Source organism: Solea solea, chromosome 9, assembly GCF_958295425.1.
Source record: "Solea solea chromosome 9, fSolSol10.1, whole genome shotgun sequence".
NCBI classification, from domain to species: Eukaryota; Metazoa; Chordata; class Actinopteri; order Pleuronectiformes; family Soleidae; genus Solea; species Solea solea.
In genome coordinates this window covers 22848612-22876293 of record NC_081142.1, presented here as the reverse complement: position 1 = coordinate 22876293, position 27682 = coordinate 22848612, and the positions used below count along the sequence as shown (strand labels likewise).

Here is a 27682-nt window from a genome sequence, read left to right as displayed (position 1 = left end):
AGAACAGTAAAGGATCAGACACATGAGCAGTGACTGGACTCTCATTTCCTGACTAAACAGCAACAACCACCCCATGTCCTTCCCCAGGACAAACTGAAGGCAACTGACACACTTCACTATAGCAGCTAACCTCCCACAGGTGTTTCCTAATCAGCGATCACCAGGAGAGTCACCTGACACACTTCCTGTTTCTGCCATATATGGTCACCACAGCAGCTTTCAGACATAAATGTCATCCAAAGTTATTTAAACAAACTGAAGACACTCACAAACACAAACCATAAAGTGCAGATAACTTTGTTCTGTCCATGTAAAAAAGCATCATGGACTTTTTAACCCCAGTAGTTTTTCCTTTAAATGAAGTGAAAAGTTGTTTCTTTTAACATGAAGTACTGTTAGATAGATGTATGGATTAATATAGTTTTTTCTAGGTTAAGAAAGGTTAGGTTGATAGTTTATTTGCCTTTTTAATTTAAACATTTTTGTTTAACAATGGCTTCTGTAGTTGCTAATTAGTGGCAAAGTGAAGGCAGGTTGGAGGCACAGGTGACGCAGATGCTGTCTAATTACTGTGGGATGTAACCAGCCAATAGGACTTGTGTGGGTGTGGCCAGAGTGTGGATATGAGGTGGTTGGTGTGCTCACGCTTAATAGTAACCTTTCTGACTGCAGAACATGAGCTGGGTTTTATTATGTGTTATTCTGGGCTGTCTTTTTTTTTCTTTTAGAACAGTCTTGCAAGATACTCTTACTTGTTGCACATGATTTTGTCAAGATTGAAGGTTATAACTGGGACACCCATTCAATCTGTACCTGTTTCTGAGGGGTGGGAAGTAGTGCTGGTTAGATGAAGCCCTGTCAGTGTGTCAAATCATTTTTCTGGCCAATTGCTTTGCCAAATGGCTGGTTATGCAAAGCCATTTAGGAGTACTGACATCAGCTGGTCATTTGATGTACAGCAGTCTCATGATGCACGTGGGCTACATACCAGTGTTGGGAAGATTACTTTAGAAAAGTAGTTTGTTACAATTACAAGTTACCCTGGTGAAAATGTAATGGTGTAACTATTTCAATTCATTTCTCAAAGTAATATAACTAATTACACTTCATTATATTGTGATTACTTAAGTTGGAATGAGTGCTCTCAACTGTTGACCATTTTCTTTTACATTGAAAAGTTTAACCATGCATTAGGAGTATAACCTTTCATAATCTCAGAAACTAATAAAAATTGCACCACATGGTAACGCTTTGAGGTCATATTTGGAAAAAACTTATGTTTGAGACGAATGGTTATGCTACATCTTACTTCATTGTACACTGTTCTTGCATCAGAAATGATATGAAACTAAAGCTGACTTCATCATTTAACCTGCTAGGCATGACAAGACACGAAGGGTAGCACTTCTTCCCCATTGCATTATATTTGAGTGCTTGCAGTTACAGCTATAGGCTATGTAGCTTTAGATGTGTCCTCAGGTTTGACATCAACACCCCCTTTCACTGCCAGCAAACACTCTTTACATTAAACTAACATTTTTGGGCCCTTATCTTCTGTCTGTATGAAGTGTTTGTATTTCCAACCCAGGAATGTCTTGTGCACCTCCGACATTGTTGCTGCTGACTGCCATACCGTTAACATGTCGATTGAGTCTAGCAGCAGAATGGCACATGAACGGACTGAGCCAATCACAAGTGTCTGCTTTAGGAGGATGTTTATATGAAAACTATTTATTTGATAAATCTGAGCTTTTCCAGTGAAAATTGTAAACATGGAAATTTCAAAAATCAACTAATTAAATTAAACTTTCTCCCAGTAATGTAAATAGGTAATTGACCTTTTCAGATGTCAAACGTGGAAATCTGAATATTTGATGTGGCCATTTCAATGTAGGCAGTCCTGATTAATCCAGCCTGAAATATTCTCCCTTACCTGGGGAGCCAGGTGACAATAGCCAGTCTAGCAGTAGCAGAAGTTCTATTCAGGTTTCTGACATGTGGTTCTTTGTTCTGCAGCCTGTATTTCGGGGGGGTGGTAGAGTAATTTCTGCGAGGAACTTCAACAGCTAGCATCCTCTTTATTCTCACTAAAACACACTGTTTAAGACTGAGCAGTTCTTAAAACTGTCTCTGAACACCGAATGCTATGTTACTTACAGTGTTTTTGTCGGGGTGTAGCTCTTTGGAAAAACACGCGTGAAACATCCTGCAAATTTGTATGCAGTACGCACACCATCCCTTTCACAAAACAAGATTGTACAGTCCACATTGCACCTCCATGATTCAGGGCATGCTGAATTTCTATATTTTTGAAGCCCACAAATTCCATTCACGTTATGGATGCATTGCCGAAGATCTGTACTGATGTATGCACCATCGTGTGTTAATGCCACTGTATCGGGGTAGAATGTGTTTTACTGATGAAAATGTAGCAGTTTCTCATTAAAATAGTTATCTTGTGGGTGGTCAACGGTGTAATGGCAGCCAGCAGGTTCTCCACGAATGTGTTAGCGAGACACTGACAGCAACAAAATGCTTGTTTTATAGGAAATCCCCACACCTCTCCCCACGTGTTGTCACTAAAGGGGAGTAACCCCCTTTTGGCTTTTTGACCAGGCCACAGGCTTCAACAATGCAGTAGAATTTGTTTTAAACACAGCTATGTAACATGATGCATTGTTATGAACTCAAATTTGGGTCCAAATTTGTACACTAAAAGAATGCTTCACGATAAGTAATATAATTGTTTGTGTAACATCTTTCATAGGATTGCAGTTCAAAGTGCTTCACAATAAAAGGAAAATAACATTTAAAAAGCAAGTGCAACAACAAACACAGGGTGGAATGAAGAGGAAAAGTCTAAAGTAAAATGTTTTAACTTTGAAATAAAACATGAGCAATGTGATAAAGACAGCATCACAAAGGCAAATCTATAAGAATAAGTTTTAAGAAGTGATTTAAAGGATGACACTGATTTAGCAAACCTCATCTCAATGTCAAAAACATCGCCCCCTGGTGACAGCAGACAATATGACGGCCGGTATTTAATTATTATTTGAGAAGAAAAGTGGTAAAATACCTGTTAAATACTTCCTTGGTTTTCAACAACTAACATAGCATTGGTCTTAGTAATGAATGGAAGTAAAGTGCATTTATTTTCTCACAGCAATCATTAGAAAAAAAAGAGCAATTATGTAATTACGAACTAAAACTATACCAAAAGTCTTTAGAAATTCAGAAAGAATTGGTCAACATCTGTAAATACCGACAAATATTAAACAGGGTTAAATTTTTAAAAATCCTACATCTCTAGCACCCATTTTAGTAACTGTACTTTAAAGTGGTGAGATCAGGAAAGACGCATTGTTTGGTGTAAACAACCCTTAAAATTTATGAACTGGCTTTTTTCAGTTCAAACGCCTTTTTATTCCTGATTGTGTCTGATTTTGTCATTGGATCGTGTTTTGTATTATCACGACTCGCAAACTCGTGCAAAAGATCCACTAAACTGTCATAGGTAATGATGGATGTGTTGTGACTAGTCGGAGTGATTCCCTTGCATTTTAACTGTCTTAAGGTGTGTTCAGTATACATAACATTTTGGTCCTCCTGACACATTCTACAATGGTAGTCATCACCATCGCTGTCTCCATTAACTTCATCTGTCAAGTCACTGAGAATAGGACCTGTCTCTGGAATCCAATCTCCAACCTTTGACACAAAGGCGACACTGTCTGTATCAGAATAGATACACTTCTCCCCTAATTGGGCCATTAAATCATACAGCATGAGCCATACATATGGCACCGATGAAGATGTTTGGTTTTTGCCAATTGTGCTACAGCACTGAACAAGTGCCACGTTATCAGATACAAATAAACTGTTTCATGTCGTATTGATCGCTTAACATGTAGCGGGCAAATTGTTCAGGGTCTGTCATCAATTCACAGAATTAAGAAAGAATTAAGCAACAGTTAGTTGATGCTTCGCACGGCTTTGACAGTATTTTTTTTTTTCAGGATAGAGCTGTATCCCCTCTTATAATAATCCCAAATGTATTTTGCTTTAGATTCTTCATCTTTTGCAAAACTAAGATAATCTGAAGCCTACTGTATTTTTACATACCCTTTGAAGAGATTGTTACTCTTCTCAGCAAAATGCCACACCTCAGCTATTTTGGATACAACGTACCCCTTTTCCACTCCTTTTTGCAACTCGAGACTGACCCCTGAGCATTGGCAATATTTATGCGACGTTTTGGAGTAAAGCCACCAAAATGGGTACCTGTAGTAGCAGAAGATTCTCAGGATGAAAATGTAGCAGTCTCTCGTTAAAAGAGTTGTCTTGTGGGTGTTCAACGGTGTAACAGCAGCCCGCAGGTTCTCCACGAATGTGTTGGCGAGATACTGACAGCAACAAAATGCTTGTTTTTATAGGAAATCCCCACACCTCTTACCACGTGTCGTCACTAAAGGGGAGTAACCCCCTTTTGTCTAGGCCACAGGCTTCAACAATGCAGTAAGGCCTCAAAAGTCCACTATGCTAGCCCCAACAATCCCCCTTTTGTTCTGAAGGCTGGGGTGTAGGCCACAGGATTTGGAACAATTGAAGGGCCTTGCTCCCATGTGGCTGTTGATCAGGGAAGCTGAAAGGTCTGGGACAGAGTCAATGGGGTCCTGAGGGGAACAGTGAGAGAACAGTCAATGGTTTGAGACAGGGGTACAGTTTGTGGTATGACTCTAGCAAGAGGATCCTGTCTAGGCTACCTGAGGGTGTCTGGGCAGATGACTTAGTGATAACTATCAAATATTACCCAAAGAAAAAAAATTACAAAGTCACATAACATGCATACAATTGATTGTCTTCACGTTCCTAGGGTTCTAGGTGTGGCATCAAAATGTTTACAGTATAATAGTAACTTAATTTGCAAAGGTAAGAAAAGGAAAAAGAAACAGTATAAAATAAAACACATGATAGAGGTAGTGAGAATGGAAAAGGGGATCTGAGGTACTCTTAACTCTTGAAAGGGTTTGACACAAATCGTCGTAGTTCCGGTGGGCTGGGTAGTCGTGGTCAGACCAAGGTGAGAGTCTAACCTCTCCTGTTGCTTTTTTATGTACCTGTGCAACAAGAGCCGTGATTGCCCAACCATTGAGAAGAAGTCCGAGAGCAACTAGGCTGACCGAATGTTCTGAGATGGGCCTTGCTGGAAGTTAAGTACAGTGGGTGGCGAGCCCAGTGGAGTTGAGGCTAAACTTCACCACTTTTGTCCCCTCAACTGCAAGATGTTGCAAAAGAGAGATGTCGATGCTTATGTTATGACCCAAAAAGGCATCCATGATCTGGGAATAGAGAAGCCATGGACTTCTATTCCCCCGAATACTCGGGGTTCAAATGCAATCGGGTCACAGTTCACCAGAGCACACAAGAAATATTTGTGTCTCTGGAGGAATCAGGGGCCCGGCAATGCAAGGGCAGGGGCGGGATGAGAGGTTCCAGCTCAGGAGCAGACTCTGGAAAAGAATTGATCCTTGGTAGTGGCTGGCAGGTTTCCTGAATGGCCGTCACCTGTTCCAATGGGTGTGTGGAGGTGTTGGTTGACTCTAAGGGCTTCGGTGTCGCAACTTGAGCCCAAATGCAACCTTGCCAGCAGTCAATCAGTGGCGCCAGTCAATCAAGGAGGTCTTGGCCAATGAGAAGTGGTTCTGTGTCAAGTCCACAGATGTAGATGGGGTGGGTCAAAGTCAACCCCTGGAAAATTAGGTCCAGCCACACGTGCTGAGTGACTGTGGACCAATCCTGTGTGTAGCTCATGATACTGAGACTACAAGACTCAGCTCTCAGCGGTTTGCCTAGGGCAAGCATAGCTCACACCACTTCACCAAATGTGCTAGAGCGCATCAGGCTGATTTCCGAGCCGGAATCCAGAAGAGCCAAGGTGTCGACCCCCTACAATAACGGAGGTGTATATGTGGCGGGCGTAACCTTGGCAGACCAAGTTGCCAAGGAATGTTAGGAATGGAGGGGAGGAAGTGTCATGGGGCATTGGAAAGGGAGGAGTTCCTCCCTCTCCCTCCTTTTCCTCATCCGACAAAGTACACTCTTGCCAGAAGGGGAGGAGTCAATCCCCGGACTGGTCATGCTGAGGGAGGACTAGAGTCGGGTTCCGGCGGTGCCTTTGGGGTTACGGATATGTTATGGGAATTATCTACCTCATGTAATACATGAAGACAAATGTTCAATGCAACCGTTTGATGTGACCTGTGACCATTGACCCTTTGTATTAATGTAACAGTTTGAGGTGACTTGGGAATAGAGACAATGGGTCTGCGACTTAGGGCAAGGTGATAACAGACCCACAGAGGCGGGGGTCTGCACCTTATGGCAGGGTGATAGCAGAAACATTGAGACAGATAAATACCATGTGTTTCCTCCAAGACAGGGAGTCTTCACTTTGTAACTGGCCTGTGTGTTGCTTTGTGAATGCTCGTCTTGTACAAGATTAAACCCTTGTTTGGACACTGAGCTGACTCCGATCTCCTTATGGATCTCAATTCTTTTAACAAAACTTGGCGCCCAACGTGGGGCCCCAATATCTGTCGCGCTCTTCACATCAACGGACCTGAAGACCTTGCAAGGCGGAGGTAAGAAAAAAGAAATCCTCCTAAAAGTCCTCCACCACAGGGCTCTTAAAGCTCTGTTTTGGTCAGGGAGGCCAGGTCCTGTGACGGGGCCAACCAAGGAGGGGAGACGGATCAGCCAGACAAACATTGAGTCAGGGACTCAAATCATCAAAAGGGTAAGAAACAATCATTTCCAAATAAATACATTTAAAGAAAATTCAGCTTAAAAAGTAACAACAGTAAGTTGACTATGCGGTGCCAGATTTCGAAAGAAACTGTAAGTCATGGTATTCTTCTACTGAAATGAAAAAAACCGGTACAGAAATGGATCGATCCTAGCTCATTGTAAATAAGTAAAGCAAGTCAGGGACTTGGGAGAGCAGGACTCTCTTAGATTTAGGGCAGGGACCTAAAATAAACTGTCTTTGGAAAAACAAGGTTTAAACTAATTCCTCAGGGCTGAGAAAACAAAAGGACGTCAGGGTCCGGGACCCATAGGAAGAAAAAGAAATTAAAAGACCGGTAAAATGAATAAAATAAATTAAAAAAAGGAACATTAAAATAAAAGTACGAAAAATTGAAGGTAAACATTTTCTTTTTTGTTTTTTATATCAAAATGGGAAATTGTAATAGTTGATATAAATGTTATTGTGAACCTGACGAGGTTCAATATGAAGGTGATGCAAAATTAATGGGCCAGAAGGCATTAGATAATGTAAAGTATATAAAAAGATGGGAAAGTAAGTATGGGTTTAGAGGAAAATTACAGGTAGAATGTAAAAAAAAAAAAAAAAAAAAAAACTGGTAGAAAAGAGGTGAAGTCAAAGGGAAGTAAGAAGAGGCAGAAGCAAGAAAGAGGAATGCAGAAGCAGAAAGAAAAGGAAGTGAGACAACGTAAAGAAGAAATTGAGAGCAGAGGATGAAAAGAGAAAACGTGTTAAAATTGAGACTGAGTAATATTTAAGATTTAGACTAAGTGTTGTCTTGCGTTGTTTTGTGATGTTTTAATGTGTGCGCCATGGCTTTGTGTTTTTATGTGCGTGTTTGTGGGGAAAAGCTGTTTTGACATGAGGTCATTGCAGGCTGTGAAGCCAGAAGGGCTGCTGATGGAGAGATGGTCCTTTACAGTGACGAGCAAAATACCAAATTTTATTTGGAATTTGTTCCTGATAGTGGATGCATTGTTAAAAACAAGAATAGATAAATAAATAGAAATTTAGAGTCTGGACAGAAATTATATGTAGAATATTTGAAAAGAAAAACGGGGAAACATTGATAATCCAGATTAAAAATTGGGAAACAATAATGGTATAATAGTAATAGTGATAATAATAAATAAGTTGAAGGAGATAGCTTATTTAATTTAGGCTATAATTAATAATATAATAGGATTAAATTGGTTCTAAGAGCTGACTCCTTGTGGTGAATGAGACCAGCTGTGTTGGTGGGGGGAGACTCGCACAGTGACAGAGAAGGGGAGTTTCAGATACAAAAGTAAATTTCATAGGAAAAACTAGAAATGAGCAGAACCAAAAGAATAGATTGGAGGTTTGATTAAAATGTTTAAAAATAATAATAATAAAATGAAATAAACAGTACTAAAAAATTAACATATTAATTAAATAAAAATAGTAATTGGGGTATAAGTGTTGTTGAAGATGTTCCACTCTGGCACCATTTGACTGAGGAAGTGTTTTACTATAATAGGCACATTAAAAATGATGGATTGTATGAAAAGGTGTAAAGTGTTAGAAAAGAGAAAGTAAGGAAGGGATTGAGATTGAGAAAGTCGAGCTGAGGGATTTTAGTCGTTGAGAAGAGCGGGATTTCCTATCACTATGGAGATGATGACAAGTTGTGGGGGCTAAGTTTACGGAATTTGTTCCTGTTTTATGTAGTGCTTTGAGTGGCCCAGGTAATAAATTATACGAAGACCGTTTGAATCCCGTTATCATAGGTGCGATATGCGGGTAAATGGAAGTGAGTGAGAGGCGAATGGGTTGACGAAAAGTGAATTGATAGGTCTGCTATGGAACACACCTTCTAGAATTATTAAATTAAATAGTAGCAGTTTTTAAGGTGAATGTATTTGATTAGAAATGGTTATATCTCATTATAGGAGAAGAGGAGTGTGCTGTGTGGATGTGGTTGATGTGATGAGAAGATAACTGAAGTGGTCATAAACTAAGTCATTATAGGGCTGTATTAATATAGAATAATGTATATTTCCATAGACATCTCTTGAGTGTATTTGACAATTAGCTCAGGAGATATCAGAAGTTATGAGGAGAGACGTAGGATGCTGTGTTCTCTTCAGGGATTCCACGGCAAATAAGAAATGCAGGACCCAGACGAGTTGACGATTCATCGGCATGGCTAGTCAATAAACCAGGTCATGCACTCACACACACATACCAGGACACAGAAGATGAGGAGGAAGAAGTATGTTCACTAGAAAACACTGAAGTATTTTTGAGTATGAACCAAAAGCCATAGTCACCCTGTTGGTTAATAATCATAAAACTTGTTTTCTATGCGATACTGAAGCATGCAGAATAATAATTGGAGATGAATGCGGTAGTAAATTGCCACTTCAACACTGTAAAGGTATGAAGGTGAGATCTGCAACAGGACACATAGTCACCAGGGCACATAGTCACCAAGCCACTTAGTCGACCTGTGTCGATTAATGATCTAAGACCAAAATAATTTTGTAGATTTGTTACAATATTGAGTCATGGGATTACCCATGTCTCAACAGGAGGGATGGTATCCACAATAGACTACATGGATTTTAAAACCACTAAAAAATTAAAGCTGTGTTTAATAACTGATTCAGTTATTAAACACAGGAATGCATTGACCACAATTGCATTCCTTATTTTAAATATAGTGACAATAAGGCCAGGTATGATAAAATGAGGAATAGATCAATAGGAACAATCTAGGTGGGACACTAGGAGAGGTGCAGTGATAATACGTGTGCTATTGTCACAATTAAGTGAGATTAAGTTAGATTTAGTTTCCGGGGCAGCCTAGAGCTGTGGCCGTCACAGGGGGCCTTGTGAGATCCAAACCTTGGAAAATAAAGTTTTGGGGGGCTGAAAGACTGCCTCGTTTGGTATCAAGACCGAGAATCCTCACTGTGTCCTGAGGGAAACGAAGAGATGTGTAAAATGTGTAAAATACTCAAGGAGTATTATAAAGAGAAATGCACCAACAGGATGGTTTGATCACTCCTCGCTTGATGGGTAACTGTTAATAAAAATGTGGATTGGATAAAAATGTGTATTATAATCAACAGAGATTTTTTGGAATTTCACTAAGGAAGCAATTGGAGGCATACATTAAGAGTAAGATAAGACTTGTTTAATGGCATGGCAGAATAGGATGGCTTTAGACATGATGTTGCTGAAAAAGGAGTACTGTAGAATGTTTGGAGATATGTGTTGTACATTTATTCCTAAATAATACAGCACCTGATGGCAGCATCACGAAGGCATTGGAGGATTAACAACCCTATCTGTAGAGTAAGCTAAAAATTCTGGTTTCAAAGAACCTCTGATTGGATGGCTTTGGAAAATGGGCAGGTTCTATACGTTATCTGTAGCTGTGATGATTGCTATTCTAATCACTTGTGGATTTTGTATTCCTGTTTGAGAGGACTGTTACAGAGACTCAGAACACCGCTTAAAAAAAACAAAAACTATGCTGCATGAAAGAGTCCCCACCACCGATGACCACAGAGAGGACTACAAGAATGCTGCACCAGAAAATGTTACATCTGATTTGACAAATGATGATCCATATGGTAACCTGTTTGATGAAGACAAGAACACCATGTGTTAAGGGATAATTGCTGTTTACTTTATTGATTATGATGGTACTACAGGAAATCTAGCTGAAGTTGTAGTGTTCTGAATTGGTCCCCATTGAATTCGTTTTGGGGTAACAATATAATCAATGTTTTTTGAATGTATGCTTTTATGCCTTGTCAAATGGAGTACCTGCGTGTGGTTGCCGGGGCAGCGGGACCGTGAGTTTCCCTATCTAGAAGGAAAATGGATAATTAAAATGTTTTGAACTGCCCGATAGGGTTTTCGCTCTCACTCTACAACATTTGTTATTATGCTGGAAATCAGCATAAACAGGAGGGATATGTTATGGGAATTATGTACCGCATGTAATACATGAAGACAAATGTTCAATGCAACCGTTTCCTGTGACCATTGACCCTTTGTATTGTTAATGTAACTTTTTGAGGTGACTTGTGAATTGAGACAATGGGTCTGCGACTTAGGGCAAGGTGATAACAGACCCACAGAGGCGGGGGTCTGCACCTTATGGCAGGGTGATAGCAGACCCATTGAGACAGATAAATACCATGCGTTTCCTCCAAGACAGGGAGTTTTCACTTTAACTGGCCTGTGTGTTGCTTTGTGAATGCTCCTCTTGTACAAGATTAAACCCTTGTTTGGACACTGAGCTGACTCCGATCTCCTTCCTATGGATCTCAATTCTTTTAACAACGGGCAGATGCTGCTTTTACAGAGCTTCAACTGCCTCTGCTACACACCGCCGAACCAAATCCACAACCTCCACCTTTGGCTTTTCCTTCTTCACTACTTTGGTGTTTGTCCCCTTCGGTGGCTCAGGGCCACAGGGTCTCGTCGGGACATTATCGTACCAGGTCCGCCAGTTGTTTGGCAGGCGATCTGTCCAAGGAGCTCTTTTCGGTCCAAAGTTAGGGGGAGCTCATCCAATTCGGGACTGAGGCCTCCTTGGTGGTGGTGGACGTCGATAGTTCAGGTTTTCTGGCCTATTAGGGCGATGTGCATGAGGCATTTCATTGCCTTCAAGTGCCAATGAAGCATGGCCCCCGCTCTGGAGGCTGTCGCCATGTTGCTGTCTGTTTTTACCGGGACGCAGCCGGGTCACCCACACAAGTTCCGCATATCTTTATACCGCAGACGTTTTCATCTGCCGGGTCCTGCAATACATCGTCACATCAAAGCAGATGCTTTCATACAGGTTGTGCATAAACAACGACGAAAAGTGATTGTCATGGCACCCAAAGCAGCCGACGTTTCATCTAAGTATGGGGCGTATTCCTCCCACAGGGCCCTTCGAAGTGGTCCCTAGTATAAAAAGGAAGATTTTTTATGAAGGCATGCACGATTTCAAGTTGAGGACAAACTCTGGTCAAGGTAGGTTGGCCGCCTTCCAGGAGCAGGCAGTTGGTACCCTCCTGTGGCATACGGCATGCTCCCTTCCCCTGGAGACGGTAGACAAGATGCTTGTATGGTGTGCAGCATGATCAGGTCAGAGGCTCCTGGCAGGTGGCCCCCTGGAAGGTGCTGGTCTGCCTCTTCTGAAAACCCTATGGGTATCGGGTTCTCTGGCCGTGGTGGCCTGAGGAGGAGTAGAAGCGAAATTCAGTCGAGTCGGGTTCCCTCCGTTGCTCAAATCCTGGGAGACAGCCCGGCTTGACTCGGAGCTGGGTGGCTTTGATGCCCCAGGTCCCGGGTGCTGCCTCCGAGTCACTGGGATACGATTCATCACCTCGACGGAAGCCGCAGGGTTTTCCCTAGGTGCGGTCGAGGTCTCCCGGATTCGGGTAGTAAGAAGGTCGTTCACCTCCCTTACCTTCTCTTCTTCCTCCATGGCTCGATCCCTCTTGATCGAGAGAAGTGACTGAGGTCGGCCACTATGTCCTGCAGGACAGTGTCGGTCTCGGCTTCCTGCGACTGAGCTGCAGCAGAAGGGTTCCTTGGCTGGCTCATCTTGTACGCTCAGTAGTCTCTTTACATGCAAATGAGACACAGGCAAACACACCCACTTCTTCCAGGGGGTGTGTTGAAGCGGCACGCTCACACTACCATGACAACACTTGACTTTTCGAAAGGCAATCTGGCTATTGTAAAACTGTTACATATCAAAGACTAGAAAATATAAATTTCTGCACAAAGTCACATTTGTACACAGCAAAATGTATTAAATATTGTTACATACACACTATGTTCAGCCGTTACAGATGCTTGGCATACAGGAGCTTTGTGAGCTGGTGTTGGGGTTTTCTGGGACGAAGACTTTGTGTGCCACTGCCCAGCTGTGTCGTCCGACTGATACGGATCGAGTACCCTGACACTGAAGGCATCTATGTGGGGTTCAGACCGACCCTTGACTGAACCTCGTCACATAGCGCTCGATCACCTCCTTCTGGTCCGCTTTTCGAACTGTGCAGAGAGGTCTTCAGGGACGGACATTTTCAGAACCGCCTCTGTGTATGGACCAGGTTCCGGGAAAAACCTTCTCAAACAACCAGGTCCATGATTTCGTCCACGTACCCTGCAATAACAGAAAGTGCACTATTGTGGGTAATTGGTTGTGTGCATTTACTGTAAGTAAGACTTGTTATAGTGTTTGTATAATATTTTATTTAACTAAGATTTTGTAATAGCCATTTAATTTTTTAGTGTGACTTTCAATAAAAAGGGAAAAAAAAAACTACTTACTGAACATTGGCTGCTCTTTCACTTTGGAAACTGGAGCCTGAACAGTGGCTCGCCATCAGAGTTTGTTGCTGTGGACGGTCTGTGTTTTCATTGAAGTGCATGACTGCCAGGTATAGTCTTGGGAGACGAAAGAATAAAATGCTAAATGAGATTATGAACAGACTGTACATATTCCCAAAAACATTCAGACGATTTATTTTTTGATTTATTTCATTAAAGAACATTTAAGAATGCAGGACTTTGTTGTCCTTTTGTATTTAACAGGTTAACAAGTGTTTTTTTTTTTAATTATGATATACACTCATTTAGCTGCATATCTGGCTTATTTTGGTGTGCCTGTATGTCCTTATGTAACTGTTATAACAGAAAAGACCATCTTTACCTGCACAGCATTCCAAGAAAAGGAAGGACAACATTCTTGGGCGCGAAGCGTAGAATGAGGCTATGAAAAGCCTCCAGTGATTTTGTTTGGTAATGAGGGCTCGGCTTCACCACATCTTTCATGACCCTCTTGTTGGTCAGTACCTTCTCCAGTCTGCAGAAGGCTGCTGTTCCTGTGGAAAAACAAGGCATTGTTTAATAATCGGGTTAAGTAGAAGAACGATGCCTACACATGACAATGTTTACACACCTGCTGTCAACCACTTGCTCCTGTCTGTCGAAGTGCGGATTGGATGCAAACATTGGGGGGAAAGTGGGGTCGTCGTGGATGTCCAGGACATGGTTCAAAATGGACGTCCACTTTGCAATTCTCTCTGTCACCGATGTGGAAGAAGCAGCCGTCCAGTACATATGGTTTTTTATACTGCAAAGCCATTTCGTCAGTTTCTCACAGTCCTTGTTCTGTGAGATCTTCAACAGTTTCTTGGACAGTCCTAATACAAAAAGTGTTAGTCCTGTAGGACCGTAGTTAAATTACATAGTAAACCTATTTACTTAGCACAAACATATCAGAAATTATATCGCATTCAATCTGAATTGCATTACTAATAGGCAGGAGCACATCAGTAATCATGCAAGTGTGGACAAGCAAATGATTTACGTGATCATAAATGCTGTTTTTATGCCTCTCAGTTGGAAAAAAAACGCCACGGAATAATACCTATTTCCATGTGCCACACATCGTAGTAATGTGTGATATTGGACTCCCTCAGGAACTTCTGGATTTGGGGGTGACGGTCTGTCACAATACTCTCCATAGTAACACCCCGTTCTTCCAACAGAGCCAGGCTCCTCTTTAGGCCCTCTTTCTCCATGTGGTAGCTTCCCCCGACCTCATTACTCTTTTACATTTAAGAAATCAAATTTGATTAGTTACACTGTAACCGATTACTGTAACAGAGATGAATTATAGGCTGTCACTTACTTTAACCAGCTGTAAATCAATAACAGTGTTGGTCCTCAGGTCCATCATGGTGTAGCTACCATACTTGGCACTATGTCCTTCAAAAGCAAAGTAAATATAGACATTGCATTTGATTTAACATTGTGTGTTTGCTTTGTATTTTAAAGGACCCTTGTCAATACATATACATATATAAATGAGATTGTTATGCCACGTTAGAGTATTACATACCGGGAGAGTCTGCTCTCAAGTCACCGCCAAGGACGACATTCTGCTGCAAAATAGCAGTCTGTCATCTTCCACTTGTGCACAATCGCTGGCTCTATGTACATCCGAGCATGCCTTCTAAATGAGTCATATTTAAACATCTTCAACTGCATTGCCCAGAAGACCTGTGGGAGAGAGAAACCGAGAAAACTTTAAATCAACGACAACATATGCTGTATGCCGTTACATTTATTCCTAAATATGTCCAAATATAATACCTTTTCAATCTTGAAGAAAGACGCACTAGTGGTATACACTGCAGTGGACAGCTGCAGGTTCCCAGCAGGAGTGCTACCAACAAGAGGCTGGGTATTCCACTTTCTGGAGAACTCGCAATGCAGACACTGCTGTTCCACAGAGAGGAACGTGTCTAGCCTTCTTGACCGCACGTCATAGTTCCGCTTACACACAGGGCACATCTGAAACCGCTCCATTAGGCAGTCCTCATACACAATGTAAGTGGGAGTCTTATGAACAGGAACAGAAGACTCCTTTCTGCAATAAACACAAATGATTCACCAAAAATTAGTCAAAGGGCAAGTTGAGGAATTAAACCAAATGATTAATCAAATGTTTACGTTGAAACATCAAGGGACTCACCTCACATCAGCAGACTCGTTCAAGGTGTCCACAGGGTCATATGTGGAATCATGTGGCACCTTGATGGCAACAGAACTGCCTTCTGCAGGCTCCTCTTCCTCTCCCACCTCCAGTTCTGTGCGTCGTCTCTTTATTGGTGTTGTCAAAAACGGCAGAGCAGCTGCTGTGCCAACACCAACATCATTGGAGGGAAAATTTGTCTGTGTGCCTTAAAAAAAGACAGATAATGTTAATGTCTGTGCAAATTTCTAAAAAGGTAAGCAATCACATTGCTTATCAGTAGCAAACTTCTAGTCAACTAACCTGTACTAATGAAATGAGGTTGTAGAGTCTTCATTGAAAGCTGTGTTCCAATTGAGCAAGTTGTTGTTGGTGGGTCCGTCTGGCACGCCCTTTTCCACCGGTCCGGATGTGCTAGCCTGAACACAAAGAGCAGCGATATGTAATGCACGCCTTCCCCTAATTTGGCAACAAATGATGCAGAGATCGACCTAATTAATATGAAATTATAGAAAGTAGTCAAACAATGCATTAAAAGAAAATACAGTCTCACAATGTATGCCTTTGTATCCTTAGTGCCGACTAGCTACCTCATAAAGTAACGTGGTTTGCCACTACTGTTTGTTAGCTCGGAGGCTACGTCTCTCCTCGTGCAAGCAGTGCAGCACACAAACATGAAACGTATACGAACGTGCAGCGTATTTCCCCGGCCACAACACACCACAGTCACCAAGTCAACCTCCTGCACTGGCACAGCATAAACTTTCAATGAGTCTCTATTCAATTAAATTAAATTTTATTTGTATAGTGCCAAATCATAACATTATCTCAAGGCACTGTACATAGACAACATCAAGGAGAGCAGAGAACCCCAACAGTTCACACAATGAGCAAGCACTAGGGATCAGTGGAGAGAAAAAAAACTCCCTCTGAACAGGAAGAAATATCTGACAGAACCAGGCTCAGATGTGCGGTCATCTGCCTCGACCGGTCAGGATGAAAGGAAAATGGGGGACAGCGGAGAGGTGGGGGACAGAAAGGACAAGATGGAGATGAGGTAGAGACAGAAGAGAGAGAGACCAGGAGCAGATACAAAACAACCGTATCAAGTCACAAGTTTATACAGTCAATGATATCGACTTTTAATTATAGCACAATAATAATGGTGATGATATATATGATATGGGTAGCCTTAAACTGGATCTTGATCCTGCAACCTGCAAGATGAGTAGAGAGGGAAGGAAGGAAAGACACAAACTAGAGAGAGAAAGAGTTAATGACATATAAAAAGTCACATTCATACCCTGAGGGTGAGAGTGAATGTGCGTGCACCACAGGAAAATTCCCCAGCAGTCTAGGTCTATAGCAGCATAACTTAGAGATGGTCCAGGTTTCCCTGAACCAGCTCCAACTATAAGCTTTGTCAAAAAGGAAAGTTTTAAGTCTAACTTTAAATACAGAGAGTGTCCGCCTCCCGAACTGTCATTGGAAGCTTGTTCCACAGGAGAGGAGTCTGGTAACTAAAGGCTCTGCCTCCCATTCTGCTCTTACATACTCTGGGAACCACAAGTAAACCTGTATTTTGTGACCTAAGTGGTCTATTGAGGTGATAAGGTAAGACTAGGTCTTTCAGGTATGAAGGGGCCTGACCATTAAGTGCTTTGTACGTGAGGAGAATTTTAAATTTAATTCTAAACTGTATGGGGAGCCAGTGTAGAGAAGCTAATATTGGCGTTATGTGGTCTCTCTTTCTAGTTCCTGTCTGATATCGTGCTGCAGCATTTTGAATTAACTAAAGGGTTCTAACAGACTTGTTGGAACATCCTGATAATAAGGAGTTACAGTAATCTAACCTAGATGTAACAAAAGCATGAACTAGTTTTTCAGCATCCTGTAAAGACAAAATGTTTATAATTTTCATAATGTTCCACAGGTGGAAGAAGGCTGTTCTGGAAATTAGTTTTGTGTGAATCAAATGACATTTCCTGGTCAAAAGTAACTCCAATGTTCCTCACAGTGGAACTGGAAGCCAAGGTGATGTCATCTAAAGTGACAATGTGATCAGAAAGTTTTTCTCCGAGGTGTTTAGGGCCGAGTATAATGACTTCAGTTTTTTCTGATAAAATAGCAGCAGGCAAGAACAAAGACTCTGGTGCTACATTACGTTAGCATGTGCTAGCGTTACACGAACAATGACAAACAAAGCATACGTTTCTCAAAGAAACGTATAATGGCGTCACTCGCTATTACCGCGAGGCAACGCAAGATGGCGCCTGTGCTCAGACTCCGACCGTCGGCTCTCGCCTCCCACTGGCTGGGGCCGATTGAAAGAGGAGGGGTGAGGAAGGAAATGGAGTCAGCAGTGACGAGGGAAATTTAAAGGGGAGTGAAGTAACGGGACGTGGCTGATCTTAAATCTCCTGTTCACGCGGTTTATCCGATCGGACTCGACTTAAACTGCGATTGTAACAGATCAACGGATATTTTCCATTTCACCACGTGATCACGATCCGTGTTGAGGACACAGGGTGATTACATCGGCAAGAGAGAAGATATGAAGGAGGAGGCACACGGGAAATAGAGATTTCCCTCGATCACAGTTTAACTGGAGTTTGTCCAGTTACTCTGTAGTTTACAGATGGACAAATAATATTCACCAGCAGCTGTGCGGACGGCACCGCCGTTAAACACAAAAGCAAACTTGCAGTCAATATATTCAGCTCGCTAGTCGCAATCTATACTGAACTAACTACAATCACAACTATATTTCACAGCGTGTGTGACGCACGTTAACATTAATCAGAAATGAACCTGAGTTGTACAGTTCGCTGGTCTCACTGATTCTAACACAGGTGATCTACAGCCGTGCGTGGAACATGCACATGGTAATATGAAAAGAAAACGCAAAGAAAATAATAATAAACACAGTGAAATTATCGGGTGTGCACTACCCGTTCCTATAATAGTCACTGGAATAAACTGGTCTGCCCAGACATAAATCCTCTTACTATGAGTTGTCTTCTGGGGCGAGACGTGGGAGCCCCGCTCCGTGGTGAACGTCCGATTCGTAGACGGCGATCAGTGGAGATGAGGGAGAGACAGAGCAGGCGCTTCAGGGCGCGCCTGGGTAGCCGTGTGGGGTGCGGCAGGGACAGTGGGTCGACCGTGTTAGGAGTATGCTCAATCGCCACTTCCTCTTCTGCAGGTAAAATTGGAATAACTCTCAAGGGGAGTTATTCACAGGATCCTCGAACTCAAAAAACCAAAAATGGACAGGAATGGACACAGAAAAATCTTCAACTCAGCCAGCAAGAATGAACGATTCTCAGGGGCTTGTGACCTCCTTCGACGATGCCAGGTTGGAAGGGAGGAGATGATGGCCACCTGTGGGTTTTAACGTCTCCTCTGGGGGGCCGACCCCCCAGTGATTCTCACCAATGGGCAACAAGCCCGAGTTATCCAGGTATAACTCTAGCAAGAGGATCGTGTCTGGGATATCTGAGGGCGTCTGGGCAGACAACTTGGTGATAACTATAATCTTACTCAAAGAAAAACAAATAATTACATAATCCGATAACATGATACAATTGATTGTCTTCTAGGTGTGACATCAAAGTGATTACAACATAATGGTAACTTAGTTTTCTGAGGTAAGGAAAAGGAAGAATAAAACAACCAAAACAAAACACATGATAGAGTTAGTGAGAGGGGAAAAGGGAACTCTAACTCCTGAAAGGGTTGCCGCAGATAGTCATCGTGGTTCTGGTGGGCTGGGTAGCCGTGGTCGGACCAAGAGGAGAGAGTCTAACCTCTCCTGTTGTTTCTTTATGTACCTGTACGTGAAGTGCGCAACAAGAGCCGTGATGGCCCAACCACTAAGGAGAAGTCAGAGAGCAACTAGGCTGACCGAATGTTGTAAGACGGGCCTTGTTGGGAGTTCCGTCCAGTGGAGTTGAGGATGAACTTAACCATTTGTGTCCCTTCAGCTGCAAGTTGTTGCAGAAGGGAGAGGTCGACGCTTACGTTATGACCCAAAAAGGCATTCATGATCTCGATTTCCGAGTCGTGATGATGGAGGACCAGGTCATCAATGTACATTGTGGCCCCCAGAGGGACCGTCAGGAACACCGTCTGTTTTGGCAATTTCACCTTAGTAGTTGTATCATGGTGATCATAGGCCAAGAGGGCCTCATCCGCTGGCATGTTTACCAACCATCGATTTCCCACACGCTCCACCTGGGTCTCGACCTCTGACTCTTAATGGACATGGTACCCTGGCAGGTTTGTTCAGGTGCCGAGGCACATAACTAGTAACGTCCCTCATAAAGGGGTTACTTGGGCAAACCCAATGAACTTCTTTGGTGAGGGTACACATGTTCAAATTCGGAATCAGGTACAGCGAGGGGTCCTCGTCGTGGGAGGCAACGTCTTTAGCTAGATTCGGGTGCGGTCCTTCCAAAAACCGACATTGAGAACGGATTTCAAACGATACACGTTCTCAAGTTCGATAATTGGGAGGTTAAGGAGGAAGCCAATCTCTACCTCAATGGGATTTACGTAGATGGGGATTGCGCTACCAAGATTGTATGCTAAGTGCACCTGAGAGGGCTGCACGATTGATGTCGTAGCAGAGGCTAGAATGCGCTCAACCAGATCCAGTGGGACCAGGTAGGCAGTGATTCGACCGCTGCCCAGCTCACTGGCAGACGTGCTTACCTCCCTTATTAGGTCATGCATAAGGTCTCTGACTGCCTGTATGTAAGTCATGTCCTCCCCGACAATCTCTGTTAAGGTACCCAGAGCATGCACAGTGTTATTGATTAGTGTGGAATGAAGGTTCACGGTGGTGACTGTCCCTTGTAATGTTCTCTGCTGTAAAGAAATTCTCCGTTGGATCTCCGGCAACTCTGCATCCAGTTCGCCCATGCTCACTGAGTTTGCCGCAGACAACCCCACTGAAAATAAGGACCCAATGGCCGAAGCCGCCATCAGTAGGCCTCCCAGAAACCGCTTTGATCGTTGTTTTTTTTTGATTCTATGTATTGACTCGATTCACAGGGGCAGTGTGTTGATATTTGTGCTTATCAATGTCAGCTGTTTGGATACATTCGCTTCTTGTTTTTGTTTGGTTACCTTTGCTTCCACTGCCCTCTCCACACGGTGTCTACAGATTTGTCGCTGACCTTTGTCATACTTTCTTCCTGGGTCATTCTGAATCGATTAATTGTCATCTCTACATACTTTCTGCCCTTCATCACACAGATCTCAACCGTCACAAACTCCACCAAGCGCTCCACAGCTTCAGACATACCATGTACAATCTCATACTCTATGCCATTGTCAATGAACAGGGCCACTCCTCCCCCACCTCCATCAACACAGACAAGTTCGTATCCATCCAGGCAAAAATCCACGCCCCTGTCTTCATTAATCCATGTTTCCGACACCACAATGATGTTGACAGTATTTTTGAAGTGTTGTAGGTGTCACTCCCGTAGCCCGGTGTGGAGTGGCTCTGATGTCCATCAACACCAAAGGTAGCTTCACATCCCAGTCCTTACCACTGCTGCTGACATACTTCTTTAGCGTGCTCACAATGGTACGGTTGGCACGCGCCACCTGTCCTGATGACTGGGGGTGGTAAGCGATATGGTAGCACAAACTCCCACGAGCTTGTGCATGGTCGTCATGACAGTGGAGGTGAAATGGGTGCCTCTGTCCGAGTCTATGGAGAGAGGCAGAGCCCCAGCGGCTAAACACATGGTTCAAAAGTAGAACCACAGTGGTTGTGTTTAGTTGGGACCTGAATGGGTGCATGGGTTACATGCTGAACGATTGTCCAGCTCAAGAAGTTGTGTCCCACAGAATGACACAGGTGAATCTCCAGGAACAGGTTTGAGGGCTGGAAGAATGCTTGGAGGCCCAGTGCTCACTGTCCCTTCACGATAGTCAGGTGGATGGGTGCGCCTGCAGTCCCAGATGGAATGGTTAGTGCAGCCTGGCTAGCAACCTGGCACAAGTGGGGAATGGTTTGTCCCGATGCGACATGTTGAGGCTCCAGCGGTGGAGGTGGGCTCCCGCCTGCGACCACAGGACCTGTGTCCAATTGGACTCGAGTCTGACGAGCAGGTCCGAGCCCAAGTGGAAAGGTGGTTGGAGCTGAGGAACGACACTGACCACGTGTTGGACCTGTTTCCTCCCAATCTGAATGGTAAGCGTACACATGCCAATTGCCCGAAGGGTACTGGGGGAAAGACCCCCTAAAGGAACACGATGGTTGCGGGCTGCAAAGACAATCGCTGGGTTTTGGGTGCACAATTGCTCATACAATTCCTTACTGACCGCTGACTTTTCAGACCGTATAGCTAAAAGCACATTGGGAATGGAGAAGCCGTGGACTTTCATTCCCCCTACCACTCGGGGTTCGAAAGCCACCCGGTCACAGTTCTCCAGAGCACACAAAAAGGATTCATGTCTCTGGAGGGAAGACACATCAGGAGATCGACCCTGCAGGGGCGGAATGAGAGGTTCCAGGTCAGTAGCAGACTCTGGGGAAGAATTGATCCTTGGTGGCGGCTGGCGGGTTTCTTGAATGGCTGTCACCTGTTCCAACGGGTGTGTCGAGGTGTTGGTTGACGCTAAGGGCTTAGGTGTGGCGACCTGAGCCCAAATGCAACCTTGTTGACAGTCGATTAGTGGCGCCAGTCAATCAAGGAGGTCTTGGCCAATGAGGAGTGGTTCTGTGTCAAGTCCACAGATGTAGATGGGGTGCGTCAAAGTCAACCCCTGGAAAGTTAGGTCCAGCCACACACGTTGAGTGACTGTGGACCGATCCTGTGTGTAGCTCATGATACTGAGACTACAAGACTCAGCCCTCAGCGGTTTGCCCAGGGTAAGCATAGCTCGAGCCACTTCAGCAAACGTGCTAGAGTGCATCAGGCTGATTTCGGAGCCGGAATCCAGAAGAGCCAAGGTGTCAATACACCCCCCTACAGTTACGGAGGTGTATATGCGGCGGGCGTTGCCTTAGCGGACCAAGTTGCCAAGGAATGTTAGAAATGAAGGGGAGGAGTTCCTCCCTCTCCCTCCTCTTTTCCCCATCCGACGAAGTACACTCTTGCCGGGGGGGAAGGAGTCAACTCCTGGACTGGTCATACTGTAGGAGGACTAGGGTCGGGTTCCGGTGGTGCCTTTGGTGGTCCGAACAGCTGTTGCTTTTTTAGAACTTCAAATGTCTCGGCTACACACCGCCGAATCAAATCCTCGACCACAACCTTTGGTTTCTCCTTTTCCACCACCTTGGCATATTTCCCTTTCGGTGGCTCAGGGCTACCGGATCTTGTCGGGACATTATCGTACCGGGTCCGCCAGTTGTTTGGCGGATGGTCTGTCCGAGGGGCTCTGTTTGGTCCAAAATTAGGGGGAGCTCGTCCCCCTTAGGACTGAGGCCTCCTTGGTGGTGGAGGACGTCGATGGTTCAGGTTTTCTGGCCTGTTAGAGGGATGTGCATGAAGAATTTCGTTGCCTTCAAGCGCCAATGAGGCAAAACCACCATGTCGCTGTCTGTGTTTTTACCAGGACGCATCCGAGTCACCCACACAAGTTGCACATATCTTTTAACCTCGGACGTTGTCATCTGACGGGTCCTGCAATACATCGTCACATCAAAAACGGATGCTTTCATTCAGGCTGTGCATAAACAACAACCAGAAGGACCGGTCTTCCTCCAGTCCAGGGGCACTACGACCATGGAAATAGGTGGTCCTTAGCCGCTGGTAGTACTCGCGTGGAGACTCATTCTTCTTTTGGGTGATGGTCATAGCACCCAAAGCAGCCGACGTTTCATCCAAATATGGGGCATATTCCTCCAGCAGGGCGTCATAATGATCCCTAGTACTAAAAGGAAGGTTTTCGATGAACGCTTCTGGACGTCGTCTTCCAGATGAGTTTCAACCTCTCTTGGGTTGGCATTGGGCAGATCGGCCAAGCAGTGGTCAACCTCCCTGAGGTAGTCCTCCACACTTGCGTGCTTCAGATTGGGGTCAAAACATTCAAGGCCATACAGGCACAACATGCCTGTCGAGCAGGTCTGGAACAGTGCGCTTGGGTTTACCTGTGGGGTTATTTACATAGTCTAGCAGTTCGTGGAGAGCAGCATCACAGCTGCTCAACCGGCTTCTCTCCTCAAGAGAGAAATGACTGAGATCAGCCACTATGTCCTGCAGGACGGAGTCGGTCTCAGCTTCCTGTGACTGAGCTGCAGCAGAAGGGTCCCTAGGCTGGCTCATTTTGTTTGCTCCGTAGGCGACAGGTGCGGCCACTAGGCTATCACAGTCTGCAGACTCTGAGTCCCAACACAACAATACAGAGTAGGGCGCAGGAGCAAGGTCACCCTGGCCTTATTAAATAACAGTCAGCCTTACGGTGACCAACTGTGCACGGGGATGATTAGCCTGTGACTTACTGATTGTGTTAACTGCAACAAGGTGCTGGTCTGCTGGCACAATCCACACCACACGGTGACCCCAATAGTCAGTTACCAGTCAGTATCCTAGCTGATAAACAATTTTAGCAAGTTTCTGCGATAGACGTCCGAAAGTAATAAAAAAAAAACTATTAAACTAGCAAGCTGCTTAAGCTTTTGTACGAGCAATATATTAAGAAGCCTCACAAGGGGCACCAATTATGTTGGGCTTCAACAATGTAATTGGTGAGAAAATGTAAATATGAATAATTAATTTATTTTATTAATTTTCTTAAAATTATCAATAAAAACGGGGCACCACTCCTCTCACAGAGAATGACAGGTCCAGTAAGGACTGTCACTTAACGACCTTGAGATGGCTCTCGACTATCAGTTTTTATTATTAATTAAGGTAAAATTTAGGAAGGGAAGGTGTGAGGTCGTACACTGGCTTCTTTCAATTACCCTCGTTGTTACACACAGAAAGCAGTACTTTAATAAATTATAACCTTTTTCTAAAGTATTTAAGTTGATAAACGAGGGAATGGAGGGGTCTATGACGCAACGTTTGTCCTGGTGACGCTCCTTCCACTTCCGGGTTACCCAACGTGACCGCTACGTCATATATATAATAGCGTCACTCACTATTACCGCGAGGCAACGCAAGATGGCGCCTGTGCTCAGACTCCGACCGTCAGCTCTCGTCTCCCACTGGGGCCAAGTGAAAGAGGAGGGGTGAAAGAGGAAATGGAGTCAGCAGTGACGAGGGAAATTTAAAGGGGAGTGAAGTAACGGGACGTGGCTGATCGTAAATCTCCTGTTGATCACGCGGTTTGTCCGATCGGACTCTACTTAAACTGCGATTGTAACAGATCAACGGAGATTTTCCGTCTCACCACGTGATCACAATAATAAAAGGGGAATAAGGATCACACAGCTCATCGGCAAGAGAGAGCTGATATGAAGGAGGAGGCACACGGGAAATATAGATTTCCCTCGATCACACAGTTTCGAGGGAGTATGTAGGAGTCGTGTTAGGAGTATGCTCAATCGCCACTTCCTCTTCTGCAGGTAAAATTGGAATAACTCTCAAGGGGAGTTTTCTGAACCAGTGTTGAGTTATGGCATCAACATCCCCCCTTTTGACACATGGTTCAATCCATGTGTCGATTTTGCAAAGTGAGGAAAGAAATATTTGGGCAGGCAGGGTTTGTTATCTCACTTCGTTTGAGGAACAAATGACAAAGACCTGATCGCTTTGTCTGTGCTACAAGCGAAGGAAAAAGCAAATCACTTCGTTTTAAGAATACAAGTGATTTCAAAAAAAACCAAAACTGTCGATTGTGGATATGTGGGAAGCAGAAATGTTATGCCAAATTTAAATGTCAATATTTCAGTGCTCACAAGATAAATTTCAATGAATTGCGTTTGCGGTCAGTCCTCCCTCCTCAACAGAGGATTTTGAGGTTGGAAAGTTTTTCTACCAGGATGGCCTGTCACTGTCCACGTCCGGTCCCAGACGATCACTCGAAGGATCCCACTTCTGACACCAAATTGTTGTGGAAGTTTCCTCTGCTGCTGGTGAAAAATGAAATGGAGACTTCTGCCAGCCGACAAGATTTTATTGTCTTTGCAAAGAAAAGGTCAATCAACACATGAGCGGTCAAAGATGAAGACCGCAGATGATACATCTAGGGCACCGGGGGGGGGGGGGGTGTGGCTGAGCTGATGGGGGGTCGGGGGGTGGGACGATCACATGATGGGGCCGCTCTCCGTTCCCCCCGATGATCTGCCACTCTTCCCCTAATTTTATCGCATGTTAGACATTAGGGCCTGGTGGGCAAGAGACACGTCGACGGCTCCACTGTCTGCCAACAGTGGGACGCCCGTGCCACATTTCCCTCCGCCATTTTAACTGCCCCTCAGATACCAACATACATCGTATCACACACCACACACACGCACACACCTCCAAATCACTCACCGGTGGGCTGGGGTGGGGGGTGGTGGTCGTGGGTGCACTCCTGAGTGCCCGGTTCCCGCTCACCCCCCGGCCGTGTTGGGACTGGCGGTCTGGGTGAGGGCAGCAGTGGTGGCCAGGAGGCGTCGCTGGACGTGGGGGATCGGATCCCCTACGCTCGGTCTGGGGGGTGTCCGGGAGGCATGGTTGTGGCTCATCATGACGCACCTCCCTGAAGGTGCTGTGGTGGGCGGCAGTCTGCCTACCCGGCAGGGTTCCCCCCCGCATTCCTCCGACTGGCCCACTGCGGGCCTCTCTTGCCCTGTACAGCTACTGGGCGCCTTAGGCGCCTGGATGATTTTCGGCCCGTCGCTGGCACGGTCCCCCACCCAGATTCCAATCACACCTAATGACAACCCCTGCACATATACATTGATATTATACATTGATATGCGCGATCACACACACACACACTAAGATAAATTAAATTTAACTGATGTAAGCCCGGACATACTCTCTTGATGTGGTCGTTAACAATTACTATATAAACTGTATCTGAAAGTATGTTCTGTATACGCTAAATAATTTCAACTGTTTAATGTTATTAACACACTAATGTTGTCTATCTACTTTATATAATTTCAATTTAATGGTACTAACCCATGTATTAGACTGTTGTCCACCTTGCTCTCTCACTCCTCCTCCCCGCTCACTCCCCATCCCCTTGTCAGTCCGGCTGCCCACAACACATAATCATAAAATAAAAATACTGCAGTTCCGAGTATCCCAGACTCGTCCTGCACATATCAAATCTGTCCGACACCAAAAGGCATGCAGTCAATCATATTACATGTCCTGGGTACTGGACAGGACAGGTTAAAAAAAAAAAAATGAAGAAGTCCTGTTTCAGTATCGCGGAGATGTGGTAGTATTGCGAGTCTGTGCAATCAAACCAAACATGACGGCGCGCATCTAGCGCAAACATTTCTATACTGTCAGGAGGAAAAAATACTTGTCAGTCATATCTCCTTTTCTGCACGTGAAGAGGGCAAACACGGGAGACTGGAGGATCCGAAGGATTACATCGATGAGTACTTTCAACGAGTTGTCATGGGGAAACCAAAACCAGCAGTTACCCCCTACTCCAAGCGCAGTCGCCCGGAGGACTCCCCTGGAGCAGCCTCATCATCCGACAGCGAGTTTATGGAGATCCTTACCTCCATAAACGCGAAGCTGGTGCCAGACTTTCACTGGAAGAGGTCTTGCACAAGGAATTACAATCACAATCACTTAAAACCCTCACTGAGGAAACAAGGCGCCTCAGAAGAAAATATTCACATTAAGGACACAATTATTGATCTACAGGCACGCAACATGAGGAAAAAAAACGAGGAAGATGCAGAAGCGACAGTAAAGAACTTTATTGTCAAACGACTCAAACTCCCGGCAGACACCGTCAAAAACATTTCGTTCCATCGTCTAGGAGGGAGACGACAGGAAGACCAGCGACCACGTCCGATTGTCGTAAAATTCGGAAAAGTTGGTCAAGAGCCGAGGCAGGGAGCTGCGAGGAACGGACTTCAGCATTAATGACCAGTTCCCGAAAGAGATCCTGTAGCGACGCAGGAGACTGTTCCCAATGAGAAGAAAGTTTATTGACGGCGGATCCTGGGCAGTAATTGCAGTGGGCAAGCTCTACGTCAACGGTCAGTTATACCGGGACAAAGAGGTAACCCCCTGGCTCTATTAAACACGCACTCACATTATTCCCCCGTTCCCTCATTTAATCCGTCACTAACTTCACAATCACTGCACATGTCCGTAATGTACACCGAGGTAAAAAAAACACAGCAAACACTCTATACTAGGCATCTGCACACAGAACACACAGGCTACACTAGATACAGT

The 27682-nt window shown here is 44.4% G+C and overlaps 1 protein-coding gene and 1 long non-coding RNA gene across 2 annotated transcripts; both read right to left on the bottom strand.

The window, feature by feature from the left end:
• Positions 1–13921: 13921 nt before the first annotated feature.
• Positions 13922–14862, bottom strand: LOC131465160 (uncharacterized). The gene is made up of 4 exons (XR_009241289.1): positions 14715–14862; positions 14505–14581; positions 14241–14421; positions 13922–14013 (listed from the first exon to the last, which is right to left on the bottom strand). It is a non-coding gene; the product is annotated as an uncharacterized LOC131465160 (long non-coding RNA).
• Positions 14863–14902: 40 nt separating this feature from the next.
• On the bottom strand, positions 14903–19553 carry LOC131465734 (uncharacterized). The gene is made up of 4 exons (XM_058638602.1): positions 19258–19553; positions 15654–15769; positions 15351–15558; positions 14903–15245 (listed from the first exon to the last, which is right to left on the bottom strand). Exons 1-4 carry the CDS (start codon positions 19551–19553, stop codon positions 14903–14905), a joined length of 963 nt encoding a protein of 320 aa, XP_058494585.1.
• Positions 19554–27682: the final 8129 nt, after the last annotated feature.